The sequence below is a fragment of the Danio rerio genome, chromosome 23 (assembly GCF_052040795.2).
Source record: "Danio rerio strain M-AB ecotype USA chromosome 23, GRCz13ab, whole genome shotgun sequence".
Lineage (NCBI taxonomy): Eukaryota > Metazoa > Chordata > Actinopteri > Cypriniformes > Danionidae > Danio > Danio rerio.
The window spans coordinates 42,373,257-42,395,330 of NC_141043.1; the positions used below are offsets into that span (position 1 = coordinate 42,373,257).

The 22,074-nt window shown below is 35.7% G+C and overlaps 1 protein-coding gene across 1 annotated transcript in view; it reads left to right on the top strand.

Moving 5' to 3' along the window:
- Positions 1-19,233, top strand: part of atp9a (ATPase phospholipid transporting 9A) — a 110,738-nt gene extending 91,505 nt beyond the window's left edge. Inside the window, exons 27-28 of the mRNA XM_087307664.1 lie at positions 4,128-4,331; positions 18,380-19,233. Of these exons, the coding sequence (XP_087163790.1) occupies positions 4,128-4,331; positions 18,380-18,516 (341 nt within the window). The 3' untranslated portion in view covers positions 18,517-19,233. The remainder of the gene's footprint in view (positions 1-4,127; positions 4,332-18,379) is intronic.
- Positions 19,234-22,074: the final 2,841 nt, after the last annotated feature.

Consider the following 22,074-nt stretch of genomic DNA (forward strand, 5'->3'; position numbering starts at 1 on the left):
TAATCATGTTTCAGTTCTCTCCGGAGCATTTGGGATGAATGTTGGACAGCGTCTGTCTAGAGGATGTTATAAAATACATTTTATATCGAGTTATTAACGGAGAATTTTATATATGTGGTGTTATATTATGGATGTGTGCGCTCCCTGCGCTCCGGGTCCCTCCGTTGGTGGCAAGACCACTGGATTTCGATGCCAGTGGGTCGGCGAGTAAATGAATATGATGAATGAAAACACACAGGCATGTGCGTATAGACATGCGTTGCACTGCTGTACAGTAACGTGTCATTTGTTTGTTTTGGTTGTCCTAATTTTAATAGTTTCGTGATGATGTGATGGTGTGCTTTATCTGCATGATTCTCGCTGAAGTGGGCGGTTTGAGTGACGTTCGATTCGGGGGATGTTCTGGGGGCGGGGTTTGCTGACGCGCTGCTAGCTACTAGCCCCACAGTGGAAACGCGACATGATTTCGGCCTCACTGCTCAACCTCCCAGGCGATTGGCCCGGCCTGGCCCGATATAAGCCCTGGCTCGCACTGGCCTGATAGTGGAAATGCGGCTAGTAGTGACACTTCCGGTGGCACGTCCGGTTTTCCACTGTCATGTGTCACTCGCTAGTGGCATGTGTAGTGACCTGTGTCACTCAGAGTGTCGCGCTGCATGTCACTGCAGTGACATCGACACCCGGCGAAGCTTATGACATTAATTAACACGAGCAAAACCATATTTAATCATTACGCGACATTTAACCTAATTTATCGCGTCGCAAGTTAGTTTATTTGCTGAGCTACTCCATGATGTTTTAATTTAAACGCATTTATTTTATGTATTCGTAGTCATACTTCCGTACGTAATATAGTCATTTGACAGTACATGTCAGTCAAATTTATTGTGGCATGCTTATGTATGGGAGGGGTTACACTTATCTGTTGTACTGTATATTCAGTGGCGCCCCCAGAAAATTTTCTTAGGGGTGGCCAGAAGAGGCCGCACCAAATCTTGGGGTGGCACACAAAAAAAATAATGAATTCAGTGTAATGATATATTTTTGTTTCTGGTAAATGAAATAATGTAGTTTTTATTAATTTAATTAATTCTACTTGAAATATTGCAATTTATTCTTTGAAATAATTCAGCAAGTACATGTGCAAACCAAATAAAAATCTATGTTTATTTTAAAAACACTTTTTATATACTGTATAAATAACTTCTTTTTTACGTGCCTTTATTGTACATCATACGAGATATGCCATGTCTAAAATTAATGAAGATTAATGAGTTTATTATTCCCAGAGATGGGTTGCAGCTGGAAGGGCATCCACTGTGTCAAAATGTGCTAGATAAGTTGGCGGTTCATTCTGCTGTGGTGACCCTGGATTAATAAAGGGACTAAGCCGAAAAGAAAATGAATGAAAGAATAATGAGTTTATTAATTACCCAAACAAATGAACAAACTGAACAAAAGGCATTACTATACACACTCACTATACCTAATAATATTATTTATCCATATTGCTTTTTGAACCATTTTATTAAAGCAGCTTCTTCTATTGATATACTGTAGCTTAAGGTAAATATTAAATAGCCATTGCTGTCTATTGAAGGTGTGTGGGTGCTGTCAAGGACGATCGGGGAGGGTAGTGGTGGTTCTAGTTTAAATGAAACCCTGGGCGAACCACCCTATACACCCCCACCTCTCTTGAATTGTTAGATTTGTTATTCAATAAATATAACAATTTATTTATATTTATTCTAAATAAATACAATTAATATACAATTATTATTCTAAATAAATAAAAGAAATCAGTCCTATTACTGGAAAACAACAACTGGAGTGATATGCCAACATCCCTTAAGAAACCTTTTGCATGAAAATTAATTATGACAATTCTAAAGAAAACAAAAAAATGTATTATAGAATTATCTGTGATCTTAGACCAGATCATGGCTGAGAAATCATGTTATGAAGTCTTACCTCCCTGACTCATTATCCCTCCTTTCTGCTTTAAAGGCATAGTGAAAGTAACATCATCATCATCATCATCATCATATTATTATTATATAAACTTTAAACGACTTTCAAAACTCGCTGCGTGCCGACACCTCTGCACAAAAGGCTGTTACTCCGGTTTCACAGCGCATGAGCGGTGCCTATTATGTCGGCGTGCATGCAAACAACCAACCGGGATTCACACAGGAGTGCGTGAGGCGCGCGGGAATGGTTTTCCGCGCGCATGCGTCAGTTTGCTTTCACCAGCATTGAACCAGAGGGGGAGAGCTACGTCAGTAACACCAACAATAATTTAGTGACTGCATTTTATTTATTTATTTATCTAAATATTGGGAATTTATGAGTTCATTTAAATCAATAATGTCAACCGCAAAATTATATTGGGGTGGCCACAGGGGTGGCCAGAGTTTACCGAGGGGTGGCCGTGGCCACCCCTGGCCACCCCTTGGAGGCGCCCCTGTGTATATTATTGCATCCTGGCAGTTCCTTTGTTCCCTACAATATGGACTTCTCTATGTTTTTAATTAATTCATTTATTTTATTATTTAACTTATTTTCATTTTAAGGTATTTTAAATAATATCCTTTAAAAAGTTATAATAAGATGCATGTTGAAAACTCATAACATATATGCATGTAAGATAACAGGTGTCATTTGCCTAATGATTTTTAAATATTAAAGCAAAGAGACTTATAAGATTAATGTGCTTATAACGTGCTTATACTGACACCTACTGGCACATGTCACAAGATCACTGACACTGGCATGTGTCACTGACCTTACTGGCATGTGTCACTGACATTACTGGCATGTAGCTGCAGTGACAGCAACACAGCATAATGATACTTATAAACAAATCATTAGTTTATCATTAATTTATCACCACAACAAATTTGACTGACATGTACTGTCAAATGACTATATTAAGTACGGAAGTATGACTACGAATACATAAAATAAATGCGTTTAAATTAAAACATCAGCAAGGAAAAAAAGTTCAGGCTCAGGAATTTTTTCCACTATCAGCCCTGTATATATATATATATATATATATATATATATATATATATATATATATATATATATATATATATATATATATATATAATTCATCAGTGAAATATTTTATGTCAAACATTATATGAATTATATTTTAATTACCACATGTAATATATATATATATATATATATATATATATATATATATATATATATATATATATATATATATATATATATAGACTTGGGTCTATATTTGATATTTTTAAACTTTATGATTTCCTTTTTGCACTGTTTTTGTTATTGAATGAATAAATCTTTAATATGTTTTTGTTAATATTGTTAGGATAAAATAAATAAAATTAAGATTTTTTTTTTTGCTTTAAGGCATTTATTTGAACATTTCATATGCTTTTGTTAGTACTATGTGCTTCACAAAATATAATGTGTTAATCATTTGCAAAGTAGTGTTACATATATGAAATATATTACATATACTAATGAAAATATAATGCATAGAATGTATGACCTGTTTTATTTTTGCAAATAAAGCTATTAACTTGGGCTCATATTTTATCATTTCACACTTTAGACTTATACATTGTTAAATACAATAATAATAATAATATATATATATATATATATATATATATATATATATATATATATATATATATATATATATATATATATATATATATATATATATATATATACTGACTTTTTTGCTCTCAAGCTTAACAAACTTCAAAATGTATATAATATATGAAGTTTTTATTATTATTATTTTAGGATTTAGAAAAAAATAAAAACTGACTGTAATTGTTTATTTCATGTGCTTTTAGTCAAACTATTTTCTTTCACCACAGGTCTTTTACTGGACCAATATATCGGCATATCATATTAAAGAGATAGTTCACCCAAAACTACAATTCTGCTATCATTTACTCATTCTTTACTTGATTCAAACCTCTATGAGTTTCTTTCTTCTGTTAAACACAAAAGAAGAAATTTTGAAAAATGTTGAAAACCTGTAATCATTGTCTATGAAATTTATTGTTTCGCTAGTGTGTTCAGAGATGATGGTGTTTATGTGTGTGTTGTGTGCTGTTACTCCACAGGCAGTATCATCATGTACGGGGCTCTGCTGCTCTTCGAGTCTGAGTTTGTACACATTGTGGCCATCTCCTTCACCTCTCTGATCCTAACGGAGCTGCTGATGGTGGCGCTGACCATCCAGACCTGGCACTGGCTCATGATAGTAGCTGAACTCCTCAGTCTGGCCTGCTACATCGCTTCACTCGTTTTCTTGCACGAGTTCATTGGTCAGTATACAACCAGACATCCAAAATCATTGACAAACACCATCTTCACTTACAGTTGATATCAAAGTTATTGTTTTCTTTTTGAAAAAATTTCCCAAATGAATTTTTCACAGGAATTTTTCACAGGATTCCTATTATATTTTTTCTTCTGGAAAAAGTTTTACTTGTTTTATTTTGGCTAGAATATAAGCAGTTTATATATATATACATATATATATATATATATATATATATATATATATATATATATATATATATATATATATATATATATATACACATTTTAAGGTCAAAATTATTAGCCCCTTTAAGCTATATATTTTTTCAATAGTCTACAGAACCAACCACCGTTATACAGTGACTTGCCTAATTACCCTTACTTGCCTAATTATGGTGGCTTGAGAAAGCCACTATATTGGCATCTTACTTAAACATCAACTTTGTCTTCTGTCTACTTTTATCGTCTGGCTTCTTTCATCTTCTGTCTTCTTTCATCTTCTGAGACAAATTTTAAAGTCTATCTCCTCCTAAACCATTCACGCTATATCCTTCAAATTCCGTCAGACTTTTTAAACTGGTCTGACTCCGGTTACTATATCTTTTCCTACTGAATCGACTTCTGGTTTTCCAAAAGATGATTTGGAAAATTATGAAAACTCCCATTGTCTTAACATTAGATCAAATTTTGTGAGCTCGTAACTCTGCATCGGACTGTCCTATAGACTAGAGTCTGGCCTCATTTAACTCAGTCTAGCCATCAGCCAATCACTGATGCCTTTTTAACTTACTAGCCACCCCTAGCAACTGTCCCATAGTCTGTGACTAGCTGTTCTAACACATGCAAATAATTCTAGCATGCTACTGACATGCTATTCCTGCAAGAAATATGCCATAGATATATACACAGATTGCGATCACTGAATCCAATGCGAAATGTTTGTGATCCTGCAAAGTTCTTAATTTAAACACAAAATAATTGCAAAAAAATTTAAATAATTCCTTAAAACAACCAATTCCAAACCATATAATCACATTAGATTTATTTTAGTTTGCAATTAATTGTTTTACATGACTTATACACGTTGCATACGCAGCACACTTGACGCATTTGAGGATCTCTGGAAAAATGACGTCTCGCAATCATTACATTACATGGAGGGGGAGATGGGGAGTTGTTTTGCAACCTGTGCAGTAAGCAGATGCGGATGAAGCACAAGTGATTTACATGTGAAGTCAATGCAAAGTTGGGATTAGGCATTCTGTTGCGCAAATTGGGCGTTTTGTGCGTTTGACACTCTTCAGACTGCAAAAGAAAGTGGGAGCAAACATCTAACAAACAGAGCAATGGAACAGACAGAGAATCAAGCAGTTTACAATGATGGAGATTGGTTCAAGGATGACGGCCGCTGGACGTGACTGAATTAAAGGACATTATTTGTGCTTTACATGTATGGCTGGTGTTAAGTCAAATCAATAGATGAATTTATTTCACTCTTTCCCTGCAGTTAACGAGAGAAACACTTTCCTAAAATTGATGAGTTTTACGGCAATTCGTGTTTTAGGTGTATTATGGTAGGGAAACCCCTTATGCATGTCCTGAGTGAGGTACGTGATGATTGATGCACCCGGAGTGAAATCTGAGAGAGAGAAAGTAAGATTGAGGATAAAAATAAGAGTTATGCTGCGTTCACACCAGACGCGGCAGGTGCGTCAAGCGCGAGTGATTTACATGTTAAGTCAATGCAAACGCGCGAATAGACATCCTGCGGCGCGATACACGTGAATGGCGCGGCGCGAATGACGCAAATTGCGCGAATGGTGCGGGGCAAATTGAGAGTTTTGCGCGTTTGACGCGCTTACCGAGCGTTTCGCGCGAATCTTTCGATTTCGAAAATCTGAACTTCAGCGTACATTCGCCCCGCGTTAACAAATTAGAAGCTTGCTCTTGTGGGGGTGTGATTGTGACGTAGAACCTGTCCTCCAGCCTTCACCGACAACAGTTCATCAAACTCGGCTTGGCTCAGTCAGAAGCACCGCTGAAAGCCTCCGTCATCCAGGTTAAGTTCTGGAGGAGTTTATGAGCTCACAGAGCTGGATGCACCTCTGAAAGAATGTAGTGGACTCAAGACACGACCCTAAACGTATGGACGCTGTTTTTCAGTCTTCATAAAGCACATTAACACTGTTATTTTCTTCATAAAATCCATGTTAACCATTTAGCTATGAAGCTAGAGCCACCGGGCAGACAGAAGCCCTGCCCATCATGCGAATCCGCGTCTGTTCTGATGTGAATTTGACGCGCGAATGAAGCGGGGTTTGACGCGCGTATGAAGCGAGTAAACTCAAATGTTCACGCGGCTATTTACGCGCGAATATCGCGATTTATCTGTGCGTTCCGCGTCTGGTGTGAACACAGCATTATACAACCTTCCTTTAGCTTATTCCCTACTGCTTTAGATCTGTTTTAATCTTTGTCACTACTAGTGTCCCACAAGGTTCCGTACTGCATCCACTCCTGTTTGTCATATATCTACTGCCTCTTGGTCTCATTTTTAGAAAATACAACATACAATTTCATTGCTATGCTGATGAAACTCAACTCTACCTGTCCACCAAGCCCTCCAGTTCTTTTCCTTCTTCAGCTTTGAGCAGATGTTCAACGCGCAAAACGCTCAATTCGCCCCGCGCCATTCGCGCAATTTGCATCATTCGCGCCGCACCATTCGCGTGTATTGCGCCGCAGGATGTCTATTCGCGCATTTGCATTGACTTAACATGTAAATCACTCGCGCTTGACGCGCCTGCCGCGTCTTGTGTGAACGCAGCATAACTCTTATTTTTATCCTCAATCTTACTTTCTCTCTCTCAGATTTCACTCCAGGTGCATCTATCATCACGTACCTCACTCAGGACATGCATAAGCTGAAATAAAAATCTGGCTTTCAGCTAATTTTTCAAAATTAAACCACAACAAAACTGATGCCCTTCTCATTGACACTAAAAGTGTTTTAGACAAACCTGATCATTTTACAATAGACATTAATAATATCACAATTCTTCCCTTGTGCGGGTAAAGAGTTTGGGTGTCATCTTGGAAAGCACACTCTTATTTGAAGGTCACATCAATAATATTACACATACTGCATATTTCCACCTGTGTAATATCACTCGTCTCCCTTCTCTAACAACCAATAACATAACTATTCTCATCCACGCATTAGTTACTTCACGTCTTGACTACTGTAATGCACTTCTTTCTGGACTTCCTTCCAAACTTCTCCGCAACTCCAACTGGTTCAGAACCATGCAGCTCGTGTCATCTCAGGGATCCCATCTCACGAGCACGTCACACCACTCCTCTATCAGCTTCACTGGCTTCCAGTAAAGCATCGTATTTATTTTAAAATATTACTTCTAACTTTCAAGGCACTTCATAATCTCGCATAATATCTTATCGAAATTCTTCATATCTACACTCCTTTTCGCACTCTTAGATCAGCCAACTCCTTCTCCCTGGTACCACCTCGCACTCGATTGAGCACAATAGGAGACAGATCTTTTAGCTCTGTGGCTCCTCGGCTATGGAACTCGCTTCCCCTAGATCTAAGAAGCTGTGTCACATTTTTAAATCTCGTCTAAAGATTCATCTTTTTAAGCAGGCTTTCCTTTCATTAATATTCATTATATATCAACTTCATTAATATTCATTACTGTCACCGCGTTTACGCCACAGAGACGCCACGTTGTGATGGCAAAACAAGCGTGAAGTGTTGCTTTTATAGTTTGCTGCCATTAAGTTTCGTTTTCATTTTCTCTCTGTGAGAGCGCAGCTGGATCACGTGTGGATTAACAGTGTACGCGACGCTCGACAACAATAACTTACGTGTCTAAGGAGGAACATGGTTTACCTGAGAGCTGTTCTCATCTGCAAACGCTGAGATCCGGATTCGCTTGTAACGTTAGTATTCTCTTCATAATGACGCGGCTCTAGTTGCTGGTGATTGTCCTGTCTCTACAGATTTGGTAAGTGAGCGACCAGTGCTCTTTGTTTATTCAGTTTGTTCGTATCGAATTAAGTTAACTATTGCACTGAGTGCAAACATAGCACCGCATTTTGTGACCGGAATAACACACGCGGCTTTCTGACGCTATCTGCCGTGTGCATCTAAGTTTCCGGGAAATGCTGAGTTTTTTTTTTCTCTCATTCGCCGTGCGGTATCAAACATTGCATGAAAAATACACGCTTAGAGCAGATCCTCGAATCAAATATCGCGTTTGTCGCGAGGGGCATGAATGAATTCCCTGAATGAAAGAGCCAAACTGCAGTTAAAGTCCAACATTTAATAATTTGGCAAATAATTCGACTACAGATGTCCATGTAGGTTAAACACCATCACTTTCTCATGTGTGTATATTTTGACTGAAACTCGTGCGTGCCCAAATAGACACTCCCACACCATCCCACTTTACTTCCTCCGACACTCCCCCCTAAACAGAGCTGGACACGCCCACTTTTCTGACTTTTTCCAAAGTAGAGGTGTGAAAACACCCTGCTGAAACGAGGGGGTTTCATGGCCCTTTAACAATTTTTTATCATGTTACTATGTATTCGCTTTTGTGTTTTTCCCTGTTTTGTCAATAATTGTTTAGTAATGTTTTATTATTTGTTTTAGCTTGGCTGTAGATGCTTATTGTAAGGCGACCTTGGGTGTCTAGCAAGGCACCATTTACAAATAGAATGAATTATTAATATTATTATCTTATCTTGACTAGAGACTAAAATATTTTTTATTAATAGTTCTAAAAGGGCTAATAATTCTGACTTTAATCATACATAGTGACACAAGAGGACAGAAAGGACAATTAAATATGTGGGAAATAAACAATAAAATGATGTGCTGACTGTGCATTTTAGTGGTACACGCTTCACCTGTGCTCTCTGGTCAAGGCTTCGCTACGGCTTTATATCCTCTGATCTCCGTTAAATCCTTTTGTTATATAGCGATTTTGACGTCAGGATTTCAGCAGTGTGCAGGTGAAGAATGTGTCCACATTTCTGTTGTCCTTAGAGAGAGCGCGGCTGTGATTGTGATTGAGTCAGTGCTGTGTGTGCATCAGTGAGAGGGAAATACCACTCTCCTGCTCTCATTTCCTGCCGCGCAAGGTCTCTGTGTTTATCAGAGAAACTTTCTTATGAGGAGAAGCATTCGTGGATTCACATGTTAGTTATTTTTAATTGCACATTTGCCAGTAGATCAGAAATGTGTTGGCTCTCTGGAAAAGAGCTAATGCTTATTTGTAGTTGCATGTGTGTTGTCATACAAATACAAATGTATTTGCTTGGAAAAAATGGAGGTAGTTTAGCCAAATGATACTATATTTAGCAAATGAGCAGATTTTGCGTTATGGATGTGATATTTGCAGTAAAAATTCAAAATGTAATTTCACAGAGAAAGTCTATTTAATATTGAAGCATTTGTTTATATTTTCCAAAACAACAAACCACAGAGTTATAGGATCAGAAAATATCAATCTGTTAACATTTATCTGTTATCAGTCTGTTAACCAATTATTTAAATGAGGGAAATGAACATGCGTTATGGGTACGACCGAAAAAAGTTAGCAAGTTTACTGTAAACAACATGCTTTATAGAAATTCTGTGAATTATGCTGCACAACCAAAATAAAATAATGCTAATCAAAAGAATAAAAGTTAGCTCACTATAGAACAAAAAGGATTTATTTTATTTTACATTTCTTCATTTATAAGAAAAAAGCTTCATTATGAATATAGCAGAGATGAAATTGTCTCTTGTGTGACTTTGGAAAATCAAATATGCCATCACCGGCCACTTTATTAGGTACACCTTGCAAGTACCGGGTTGGACCCCCTTTTGCCTTTAGAACTGCCTTAATCCAATATTTCCCAAATGATTTTTAACAGAGTAGGACATTTTCACAGTATGTCTGATAATATTTTTTCTTTTGGAGAAATTCTTATTTGTTTTATTTCGGCTAGAATAAAAAAACAGTTGTTAATTTTTTTAAAAACATTTTAGGGACAATATCATTAGCCCCTTTAAGCAATTTTTTTTTTCAATAATCTACAGAACAAACCGTCATTATACAATAACTTGCCTAATTACCCTAACCTGTCTAGTTAACATAATGAACCTAGTTAAGCCTTTAAATGTCACTTTAAGCTGTATAGAAAAATGTCTTGTAAATATTATTAAAAAATATTATTACTTGATATTAAAATATCAAGTAAATATTATTTACTGTCATCATGGCAAAGATAAAACAAATCAGTTTTTAGAAATAAGTTTTTAAAACTATTATGCTTAGAAATGTGCTGAAACAATCTTCCCTCCATTAAACAAAAATTGGGGGAAAAAATAAACAGGGGCGCTAAGAATTCAGGTAGGCTAATAATTCTGACTTCAAGTGTATGTGTGTGTGTGTGTATGTATGTATGTATATATATATATATATATATATATATATATATATATATATATATATATATATATATATATATATATATATATATATATATACATATACATATATATACATATATATATACATATACACACGTTTTTGAGCTTGTTGGAGTTTGTTTATGATGTACGAGAGCATTATGTAAAGGGATAGTTCAACCAAAATTGAAAATATATAAATTTTATGTATATATGCTATCTTTTACTCACCCTTTACTTACCAAATTGAGTTTCTTTTTTCTGTTGAACACAAAAAAAGATATTTTGAAGGATACAGGAAACCTGTAGCCATTGACTTCAATAATTTTTCCTTCTATGGAAGTCAATGGTTACAGGTTTTGAACATCAAAAAAATTATTTTCTTATATTTTCTAAGTCATGAAAAATATTGTCTTGTTTTAGGAAATAATATGTCAAAATTAAGTGATTTTTTTCCCCCTCAAACAACCAAAATAATCTGCCTATGGGGTAAGCAAAATATTTTTATGCTAAAAAGAAAAACAAGGTTATTGTTGAAAGCTGATTATTTTGATTGTTTTAAGGAAAAACTCGCTTAAATTTGCCATTATTTCTTTAAACACGACAAAATGTTATGCTTGTCTGATAAATGCTTCTTGATATAAGAATTGTTGGCTATTTAGACTACAAACTACACAACTTTTTTGCAGTGGGTCCAAAACACTAAACTTTATGAAACTGTTCAAAAGAGACCCCTGCCTGCAGTCATTTACTAAATTCTTGTACCAAAACCAACTTTGGTCCCATTAGTAATGCACCCGAGACCTTCATTCTTGCCCACCAACGTCACTTAAAAGAATCCACCGTTGGACCTGAATCCTGCCAGTGAGGATGATGAATCCACGATGGCGCAGATGACTTGTGTCCATCCCAGGCTCACGTTCACAGCACATGAACAAGTGTCTTTTGACTAGCGTAGATGAGGCATTGGTTCACCGCTGTGCCTCCAGATCCATCAGTGTGTGGCACCAGACCACCTAAAACACAGAGTGGTCAGTTTCCAGCAATCACACGCTGACGTCCAGCCTCTCCTTCTGCTGACCTGCCTGTGGTTTAAAGCCTTTCTCAAGTGACTCTTTTTGGTGTCGTTCCATACATTTCTGGGAATAAAGGTTTGATGATGGGCCAATTGGGTGTTCAGTGGGGAGTTGCGTGAACAGGAATAGAAGAAAAAGGCTTGATGGGAAAGAGTGTTATGCATGACTCAGGACATAAAGCACACTAGAATTTTGGATCTGAGCAATCAGGGATTTGGATGTTTTATTGATTGTTTTGTCTGCTCACGCTAGTCTGACGCAGATTTAAATGGCAACCCGTGGGTGAAATCTGTGCTTGGTTGAATTAAAAAAAGGCTTTCTAAGAAGGCCGAGTCATGGAAAAAATTGTAAGGAAATGGATTGTATTGGGATTGAAGGGCTGGAGATGTTTTGATCTGGCTGCGGTGGTGTTGCTTAAATTAGGAGTGTGTTTGTTGCATATTTATATATGAAATAACAAACAAGATGTGAGACATTTTAGATCAGGGGTTCTCAACTGGTTTGGCCATGGGACCCACATTTTCACATGGTCATTAAGCCGCGACCCAAATTTTTAGGAATTATAATAATTTTAGGAATTATGATTCATTTGTAGGGGTGTAACGATACACTCAGCTCACGATACGATGTGTTTCACGATATAATGTTCACGATTCGATATGTATCACGATATTTGGAATAAAAATTGAAAATTAAACTGAAATGCAAATTTTACCAAGTAAACAATTTTTTATGTATTTCTTTTGTTTCAACTTGTTAAACTAAACCTTCTTTAAGAAAATAAATTATCAGGCCTGTCTCTGGAAAATAAAACAATTTAAAAACTTCTTAAAAATATTATTGAAATGACAGAGACAAAATTAAGGAACAATTTAAGTAAAGGTGCAAAAAAAATAAGCTTTCTATTCAATTGAATTTAACAGTAAGAGCTTAAGGCTTTGCTTGGTCACTTGCGTTTTTTGTGTGTGCAAAAAAAAATCCAGATTTCCAGGTATTTAATTCATATTTAATTAAATTAATTTGGAGATATCTCTAATTACAATTGTGACTAGTCAAAACTCATTTAGAGATATCTGCAAATATTTTTCAATGGAAGTCAATGGAGGAATATGACTAGTCATGATATATTTGCAGATATCTCCAATCTGATTTCGTACTAGTACAATTGTAATTGCAGATATCTCTAATTGTCATTCTGACTAGTCGAATTATAATTATGACTAGTCAAAATATAATTAGAGATATATCTAAATATATTGATGGATAGTCAGAACAAAGGTTTAAATGCTAAAACGGCTTGCCATACTCGCGCGTCTATCATAGTCCGCCCTCTGTAGTAACAGTTCACGGTCAGCTCACGTCATGTGTGATTTTGCGGCGGGAACATTATATGAAGACAGAATGATATTTTAGGGTAAATTGTACCTTATAAATACAGTATGTGACTCTTTCAACACCATTAGGAGGTATCCATGTCGCTGTGCAAAGTATGTAAATCACTGTGAAGACTTTAAAACTTCGGCTATGTTTGACCCAGTATGCGTGTCAAAAAGCGGACGAGTCTAAAGCAATGACTGTACAACCGAAATGTTGCCAGACGTCTGATTTTGAGAGGATGGGCCATCCTCTATTTCAGCTCCACTCATCTTGGTCTGCTAACATTACTGCCGCTACAATCTGATCTCGCGTGCGACAGCAGGTGAAACGTAGCTCACCTGCAAACAGCTCAACTAATAGCCCCTTTCACACATACAGACCTTTCCGGAAAATTACCGGCAATTTTCCGGAAAGGTTGTATGTGTGAACAGGTCCTTTTTGAAAATACCGGTAAATTCGTTCAGGCTATTTTCCGGAAAGAGAAGTTGTAACATTACCGGCAATTTGCCGGAATGCTGCGCTGTGTGAACGCAGAAGGAATATTTCCGGAATAAGCGCGTGCACGTCTAGAACATGCTGATGTAAGACTTCTGCTTTAGCCAATCACAACAGTCAGACGCATTTACGTCCGCGCAGTTTGTGGGAATAAAAGCCTTTGAATATTTTTCCAGACGCATTTAGCTGCTAGAAGTTAGTCAGATAACGTTTATATGTTCTCCTTAATGCCAACTGTGCAAATAATCATCGATAAGATGCTTATGATAAGCCGTTGTTTGTTTACCTTCAAGCTTTGCGTGTGCCCATGAAACAGCCTGTGAGCGGCAGCACACGCACATATTATGAACATCTCGACATGCGAATATGATCCTGTGAAAGTTGTTCACAATATTGATCATCAAAAGAGTTTGTAATTTAGTCAAATGTTTACAAATACAAGCGCAGCCGTTTAAAGCTCATTTGTGGTGAATGATGTCAGAATTTACCGGTATTTTGGAATGGATGTGTGAATGCTCTTTTCCGGAAAATTTCCGTAACGTCCTCGCCTGTGTGAACAGCGCTTTTTTGAACATACCGGTAAAGTCGTTCCGTAAATTTTCCGGATATTTTCCGGTATCACTGTGTGAAAGGGGCTAATAAGAGAAAACGGACGTCGTATCGTAATCAAATCGTCATAACGCAACGATGCATATTGTGACATTTTTGCATCGCAATAAATCGTACAACGATAAATCGTTATAACCCTATTCATTTGTATTTAATTGTTAACATACGCAACTGGTGACAGATAAATTATAAGAAAATCACCAAGACTTACAAATAAACAATATTGTTCTGCTGTTATTTAACAAAATGTATCAAATTATAGAAATATTACAGAGTAAAAATGTTAAATACTATATACAGTGGTTAGTGTAAGGAAAAGTTTAGTTACCATGATCTAAACTGAACTGTTTATAAAACATTAACACTGATCTGGTTGAACTGAACAGAAACCAGCAAACTGAAGGAAAATTCTTAAAATAATCATAACCATTTTATAATAATCACCAGTTATTTGCTGTTCTGCTTTTGTGTGGGCTTTCTTGGCCTTTGCAACACGGTGAGCACAGTAAGATGTACTTGTACTTGTTTTGAACATGAAGATGTTCAGCACTTTTGTGATGCCCTCAGCTATTGGAGTCGTCTTAGAAAATAGTCCACAGGTTTTTCCTTGCAACTGGGATGTTTGGTTTCTAAATGTCGTTTTAATTTAGGTTTCATGCTCTCTTGTGAAAGTACCTCACTACATTTGACACACTGAGGTTTTAAGTCTTTTTTGTCGTCAAAATTTACATATTCAAGATCGTACTTGTGCTGGAATTTCACATGTCAAAAGGGTATATGCCGAGCTAGTGCTTTTCCCATACTGATAAACTTCCGGTGACCTGTTATTGTAAACTTTTTCCCATTTTATACGGTTCCTTTTACAGCATCGATGTTGTAATGTCATTAAAATACATTCAGTTAAATAAACTTTAGCATTCATTTAGTTGCTCAAGCGTAAAACGAGACAAAAAGCCGTTTACTCGCACGCGCCCGTCAGAATCGACAGGCTAGCGCAGAAGCTTTATTGAATATACTGGGGTTAAATAAATGCTCATTTTATAAAGACATGGCGGGGGGAAATGTAATTTAATGCAGTGCTTCTTGTACAATCTGAGACCCACTTTATATCGGATATCACTCAGCCAGTGGAGATCGCTGATTTGTAAAGAAAACAGACCTTAAACGCGCCAGATTTTGCATTGCATACAGTTCACCGAAAGCTCTTGGGCTTGTCCCAGGTTACTGGCATATTAAAAGTCCCATTAGCAAGCTTCGTCGCACATGCATTTCAAAATAAAAGTCCAATATAAGCAAAATAAGTTAAATATTAAACTTTTGTTGTTTTTTTGATCTCACTCTCCAGTGGGTCGCGACCCACCAGTTGAGAAACACTGTTTTAGATGATTAAAGGCTTAGGTTAACTAAAAGAAAATAAGAGTTTCCCCTGAAGAAAAATATTATGGGAAATATTGTGAAAAATATCCTTGCTGTGTTAAACATTACTTGGGAAATATATTAAAAACATAATAATTAAAATTTCACTGGAGGGCTAATCATTTGGTCTTCCACTGAACATATAGAGCCTTGAAAATATCATGAAAAACATTTTTAAAATATTAGCATATAATATTTACTGGGCGACACGATGGCTCTCTGGTTAGCAAACAGCCAAAAAGTCGCTGGTTCGAGTCCCAGCTGGGTCAGTTGGCGTTTCTGTGTAGAGTTTGCATGTTCTCCCCGTGTTCATGTGGGTTTCATTCATGTGCTCCGGTTTCCCCCACAATCCAAAGACATGCGGTATTAGTAAATTGAATAAACTAAATTGGCCGTTGTGTATGTGTGTAAATGAGTGTGTATGGATGTTTCCCAGTACTGGGTTGCAGCTTAAAGGGCGACTGTCATATTTTCTATTTGCTTCTTGTTGCTCGCCCTTAAGAGGCTCTGATTGGTCAGCTAACAAAATGTGCTGTGATTCACGGATCGGATCCACTTCACCAGGAAGCAATACGTCTCTACTAGCACGCAGTGTAACTCTTAGCCGTATCAGTTTGAGCCTGAATCTGACAGAAAATGAAGAGGACACCGCTGAATCTCACGCCTGCTCTTGAAAAGAGCATGTCTTTCACATATATTCAGAATAAGCATGTGTAAGTAATATGAAACATTCACATATCTTCTGTGAGTTAGCCATTTCAAATGTAAAACACACATAAAGAGACACTACAGCGCTGGTTAACGCTAGACACTATGCATGTAATACAGGGTGGGCCATTTATATGGATACACCTTAATAAAATGGGAATGGTTGGTGATATTAATGTCTCTCTTGTGATATTAATGTCTCGGCATGTGTACTCTGATGAGTGAAAAGCTTAGGTGCTGGCTCCAGACAGCGACATACTCCCAAAAAAACAAGACAAAATACAATTGGCAATGTTGACAGTAATGCATACAAGACAACAGCCACTTTCACACAGTGATACCAGTATATATCCGGAAAATTTCCGGAACGACTTTAACGGTAAGTTAAAAAAAGTGCTGTTCACACAGGCGAGGACGTTACAGAATTTTTCCGGAAAAGAGCACTCACACATCCATTCCAAAATAGTGGTAAATTCTGACATGATTAACCAGAAATGACCTCTAAACGGCTGTGCTTGTATTTGTAAACATTTGACTAAATTACAAACTCTGTGGATGGATCAGTATTGTGAACAACTTCGATGAAAACGTATAGAGAAACACTTTCACATGTCGAGATGTACATGATATGTTTGTGTGCTGGCGCTCACGGGCACGCGCAAGGCATCAGGCAACTGAAGAAAGCAGAGCTTGCAGGTAAACAAACAAAAGCTTATCATGAGCATGTTTTCGATAATTATTTACAAAGTTGGCATTAGGAAGGAACACATAAACGATATCTGACTAGCATTTAGCAGCTAAATGTGTCTGGGAAAATATTCAAAGGCTTTTATTTTCATAAACCGCACGGACGTGAATGCGTCTGACTGTTCTGATTGGCTTAAGTAGACGTCTCACGTCAGCGCGTTCTAGACGTAAACTCGCTCTTTCCGGCAATCTTCCTTCTGCGTTCACACAACGCAGCATTCCCGCAAATTACCGGAAATGTTACAACTTCTTCTTCCGGAAAATAGCCAGAACGAATTTCCCGGTATTTTCAAAAAGGGCCTGTTCACACATACAGCAATTTTCCGGAAAGGTCTGTATGTGTGAAAGGGGCTAATGAATAGGTGTAAACATAGTCTGACTGTTGGTGGTAAATTATTATAGTCATGTTCATGTTTTAGTTGAGTTTACGATCAAATTTGGAATAAAAATGCACATTTCAAAGCTCTTTACGAGACCTATAGGGGCCAAAGCACGCTTGTTCCCCCTCCCGTCTCCCTGACGGCCCACACTCACATTACATTCAGGCCTGGGCACGCTTACATCATCGATGATGTGCTGTTCAGTAAGAAGCGCTCTCGCTCAGCACAGTGGAAATTTCTTTAGTTTTATCGTTTAAGTCGTTTGATATGCAGTGAGACGCAGTCAGATATTTCGCCGAACAGATCACCCACTTTTGACGCTTATAAACAATTATAAAGTCCTCGTGCTGCAGGAATTAGGAGGTTTGCTGAAGGTGCAGCTGTCATGCAATGAGTGGTTTGCGTCTTTAATAAACTACGGCAGTTTGCATTCATTGAACAGTAAGAATGATTAATAAATCCATATAAAACAGTCTCTTAAAAGTCACATCTCGCTTTCAGTTTCGGGCTCAGGCGCGTTTTGCACTCATAAACTAGCGTACCACGCCAACGCCAAGTGAACCGCGCTCTGGCACACCTCTTCCAACCGGCCAAGTAAACTGTGCCTGAGCCCGATTCAGAGCACTCACTTCTCAAACGATCCGGGAAACGGGCCTGGGCACAGTTCGGATAGCATAGTGTAAGTAGGCCCTAAGTTACAATGCTTTTGCATTAAGTTACAGCTGCACTTACAGTCTGTTCTTGTGTGTCCCTGACAGATGTCTACTTCATCGCCACATTATCTTTCATCTGGAAGGTGACGGCCATCACTTTGATCAGCTGTTTGCCGCTCTACATCCTCAAATACCTGCGCAGACGCTTTTCTCCTCCCAGTTACTCCAAACTGACCTCTTAAACCCTTCACAAAAGAACAAAAAACCCTAAAACTACTGGAGCTCCAGACCTCCGTTCTCCATCATACTAAAGTAACAGGTCAGTTTATGTGGTAAGGCAGGCAGTTTTTTTTTTCGTCTGAAATGAGCAGGTGAACATTAGCTTGAAGGCTGGACGCTTTTCTGTTGGAGTCCAGACGCTGTTAGCTATGAATCATGTCATTTCTGAAGTGAGTTTAAGTTTGGGTGAATCACTGGCCCCAAGGAAGACTAAACACACTGGCTAACTTTAAGGGGTGGACAGGAGACAACAGGGAAGTTCTTCTGTTGTGTGTCTCAATTTAAATTTTTTATTTTTACTTTTTATTTTCTGATAGTCATCCAGGAGACAACAGAGAAGTTGTTCTGTTCTGTGACTTGATTTAAAGTTTTTTATTTATTTACTTTTTTTTGTTTGTTATTTTTCGAGTCATCCAGGAGACAACGAGGAAGTTTATTTCTGCTGTGCGACTTGATTTAAAGCTTGTTTGTTTATTTTTCACTTTTTAATTTTTTACTTTTTTCAAAAGACAAAAGGGAATTTTTACCAATGAGATTTCAAAATCTGTTGCCATTATCTATTTACAATTAATTTTTTTTTTTTTTTATCCATAACACAATCCAGAGGTTTTTTCCAATAAGAGTTCATAATCTGTTGCCATTATGTGTCTAAATTAAAAGGGTTTTTTCTATGGGTTTCATTCATGAGACAAAGCAGAGAGGTTTTGTTCAAATGAGATTTAATATTCTGTTGTTAATATGTCTCAATTTATTTTATTTTTATAACTTTTTTTCAGACAAAGGGGAAGTTTTTTCAAGGAGACTTGCCTTAATGTATTTTTAAAAAATCTTTATTTTAGGGTGAATTAATTCATAAGAGACATGTTTTTTTCTTATGAGATTTAATTTTCTCTTGTTATTAATTGTTTAAATTTTACTCAATTTTTTTCCAAAAAAAAGCATTCTTTTGTTGTTATGTCTCAATTTATTTTTAAATTCCTTTGTTTTTTCTTGAGATTCCCACGAGACAAAGTTTTTCAAAGAGATCTATTAATCTGTTGGTATTTTATATACAAAATACAAAATAACAACAGGGGGATCTCATCCAATAGATAACACATATTTTCTTTCTAATGTGATTTAATATTCTGTTGTTATTATGTCTTAATTTATTATATTTCATTATTATTATTATTATGTTTTGTTTTTAGACCTAATGAGACAGCAGAGAAGATTTTCAGTGAGATTTAATAATCTGTTATTATTATGCGTCTCAATTGAAAGTTTTTTTTTTTATGTAAAAAAGGAAGAATTTGCACAAAGGGGAAAAGGGAAATGGGAATATGGGAAGTTATTTCAGGGTGATTTTGGTACCTTTTTGTTTTACTTTCCAAATGTACTGATTTATGTGACTCGAAAGGACTTGATCAGGTTAAAAACAGACGTTTGGTCTGTTCTTCAACCAAAAAAGAAAAAGAAAGAAAAAAAACACTAATATTGTTTACACTTTACAATAAGGTTCCATTAGTTAATATTAGTTGTACTAGCAAAGAGCCATACATTTATTTCAGTTAAATAATTTTATTTTATTTTAATTTATTATTTATTTTATTTTATTTTTTATTTCAATTTTTTACATATATAATATTTATTTATTTTATTTAAATTTAATAATTTTTTTATTATTTTAAATTAATTTCATTTTTTATTTACATTTTATTTTTAAATTAATTTGTATTTTATTTTATTATTTTTATTTAATTTTATTTCAGCATACAAACTAAAATACCAATATAAGGACATAAAATTATCAGAAATTTAGTTTGTTTCAAATATATAGATAATAATAAATGTATTATTCAAAAACATTATTATCTCTCACACACACCAATCAGAGATGAATTAAGAATATATACACATCTATGTTTATGTGTATTTATGTAATTTTTTATACATGTATAAAACATATTTTTATACATGGTTATTTTATTTCAAGCAATGACTGAATTGTCATTTTATTTAGTTTACTGTCATTCAAGCTTATTGATTCGGGTGTGTCTGAATGTTTTTGCATTGTATATTATTAGATTAAAATATAATTAGTATTAGCAAATTAACATTAAATATGATAAAAAATACTTTTAAAGTATTTTTCATTGTTCTTTTTTGTAACTAATGTTAACAAGTGAAACCTGATTATAAAGTGTTACATTAATACCGTCTTTGCAGGTTTTGGAAAGGATGTTCAGATCGTTCGCCTGCTATAGTTTGAGTGTGTAAACGGCCACTGAATCCATTAACTAGAGTAACTTTAAGCAATGCAGCTATTCTTTTAAAATAACTTACCAACCTCCAGCGGTCACTGCAGGGTTTTGAAAAAGCATGACTGAAACGGTGCCATAAAAAAACAAAGCTATTTTAGCACAGTGTTTGTCCACTCCTGCGGCCACTTCTGACCTCATGTGACCCTCATACATGCATACATGCATTACTAGTAAAAAGTTTCAGATCAGAAGATGTTTACATGTTTTAAAGAGGCCTTTTCTGTTAATCAAGACTACATTTATTTGATTAAAAAGTAAAAACTGTTAAATTGTGAGTTATTATTATTAGTTTTAAACATTTTGATTCTATTTTTGAATGTGGTTTCAAATATAATTTATTCCTGTGATTTAAAACATCTTCAGTGTCACATGATCCTTTAGAAATCAAGAAACATTCATTATTATTATTAATTTATTATCATTAATACTAATCCTGTTTTTCATCTGTGATGCGGTTTTTTTATTTATGGTATTTAATTATTTCATTTTGTATTTACTGTACTTTAAAATGTGTTTACCGTTATTCATCAAGAACACTACTTGTTCATCAGAAAATCAGAAAAAATTAAATGTACACTGAAATAAGTGTTGCATGCAAAACTGTTGCAAACAATTTATTTGTGTAGAATTTAAACAAACAAATTAAGTTTAATAATGTTTAACTAAATTTGTTTGTTTAAATTCAGCCCAAATAAATTGTTTACAACCACTTAACGTAAAAAAATTGAGTAAATCCAAGGAATCCTCTTTGAATATTTTTTTTTAGTGTATTATGAATTGTAAGAACCATTAATAATGACTGAGTACTTAATAATTTATCATTACACAGTGTCAAATCAGCATATTATAATGCTTTCTGAAGGATCGTGTGACACTGAATACTAAGGATGCTCCGATACCATTTATCCTTTTTCGATACCTGAGCTCAGAGTATCAGCCGATACAGAGTACTGAACCGATACCGGAGTGTGTATCTGTAGAAACAGTTGTGTATACTACTACTATTTCTGTATAAATTAACAGAATTAATTTAAGGTGTGCTTCAGACTTATCCATTATTAAGATATGAACAAATATATGCAGTGAACTAGAGTATTTTTATTATTTATAGTATTGTTCATGGAAAGCACTTTGAATTACCATTGTGTTTTCTCAAAAAAACATATTTCTAAAGGTGCCGTTAACTTGAAATTTACTTGAATTTCCGAATGTTGGCAG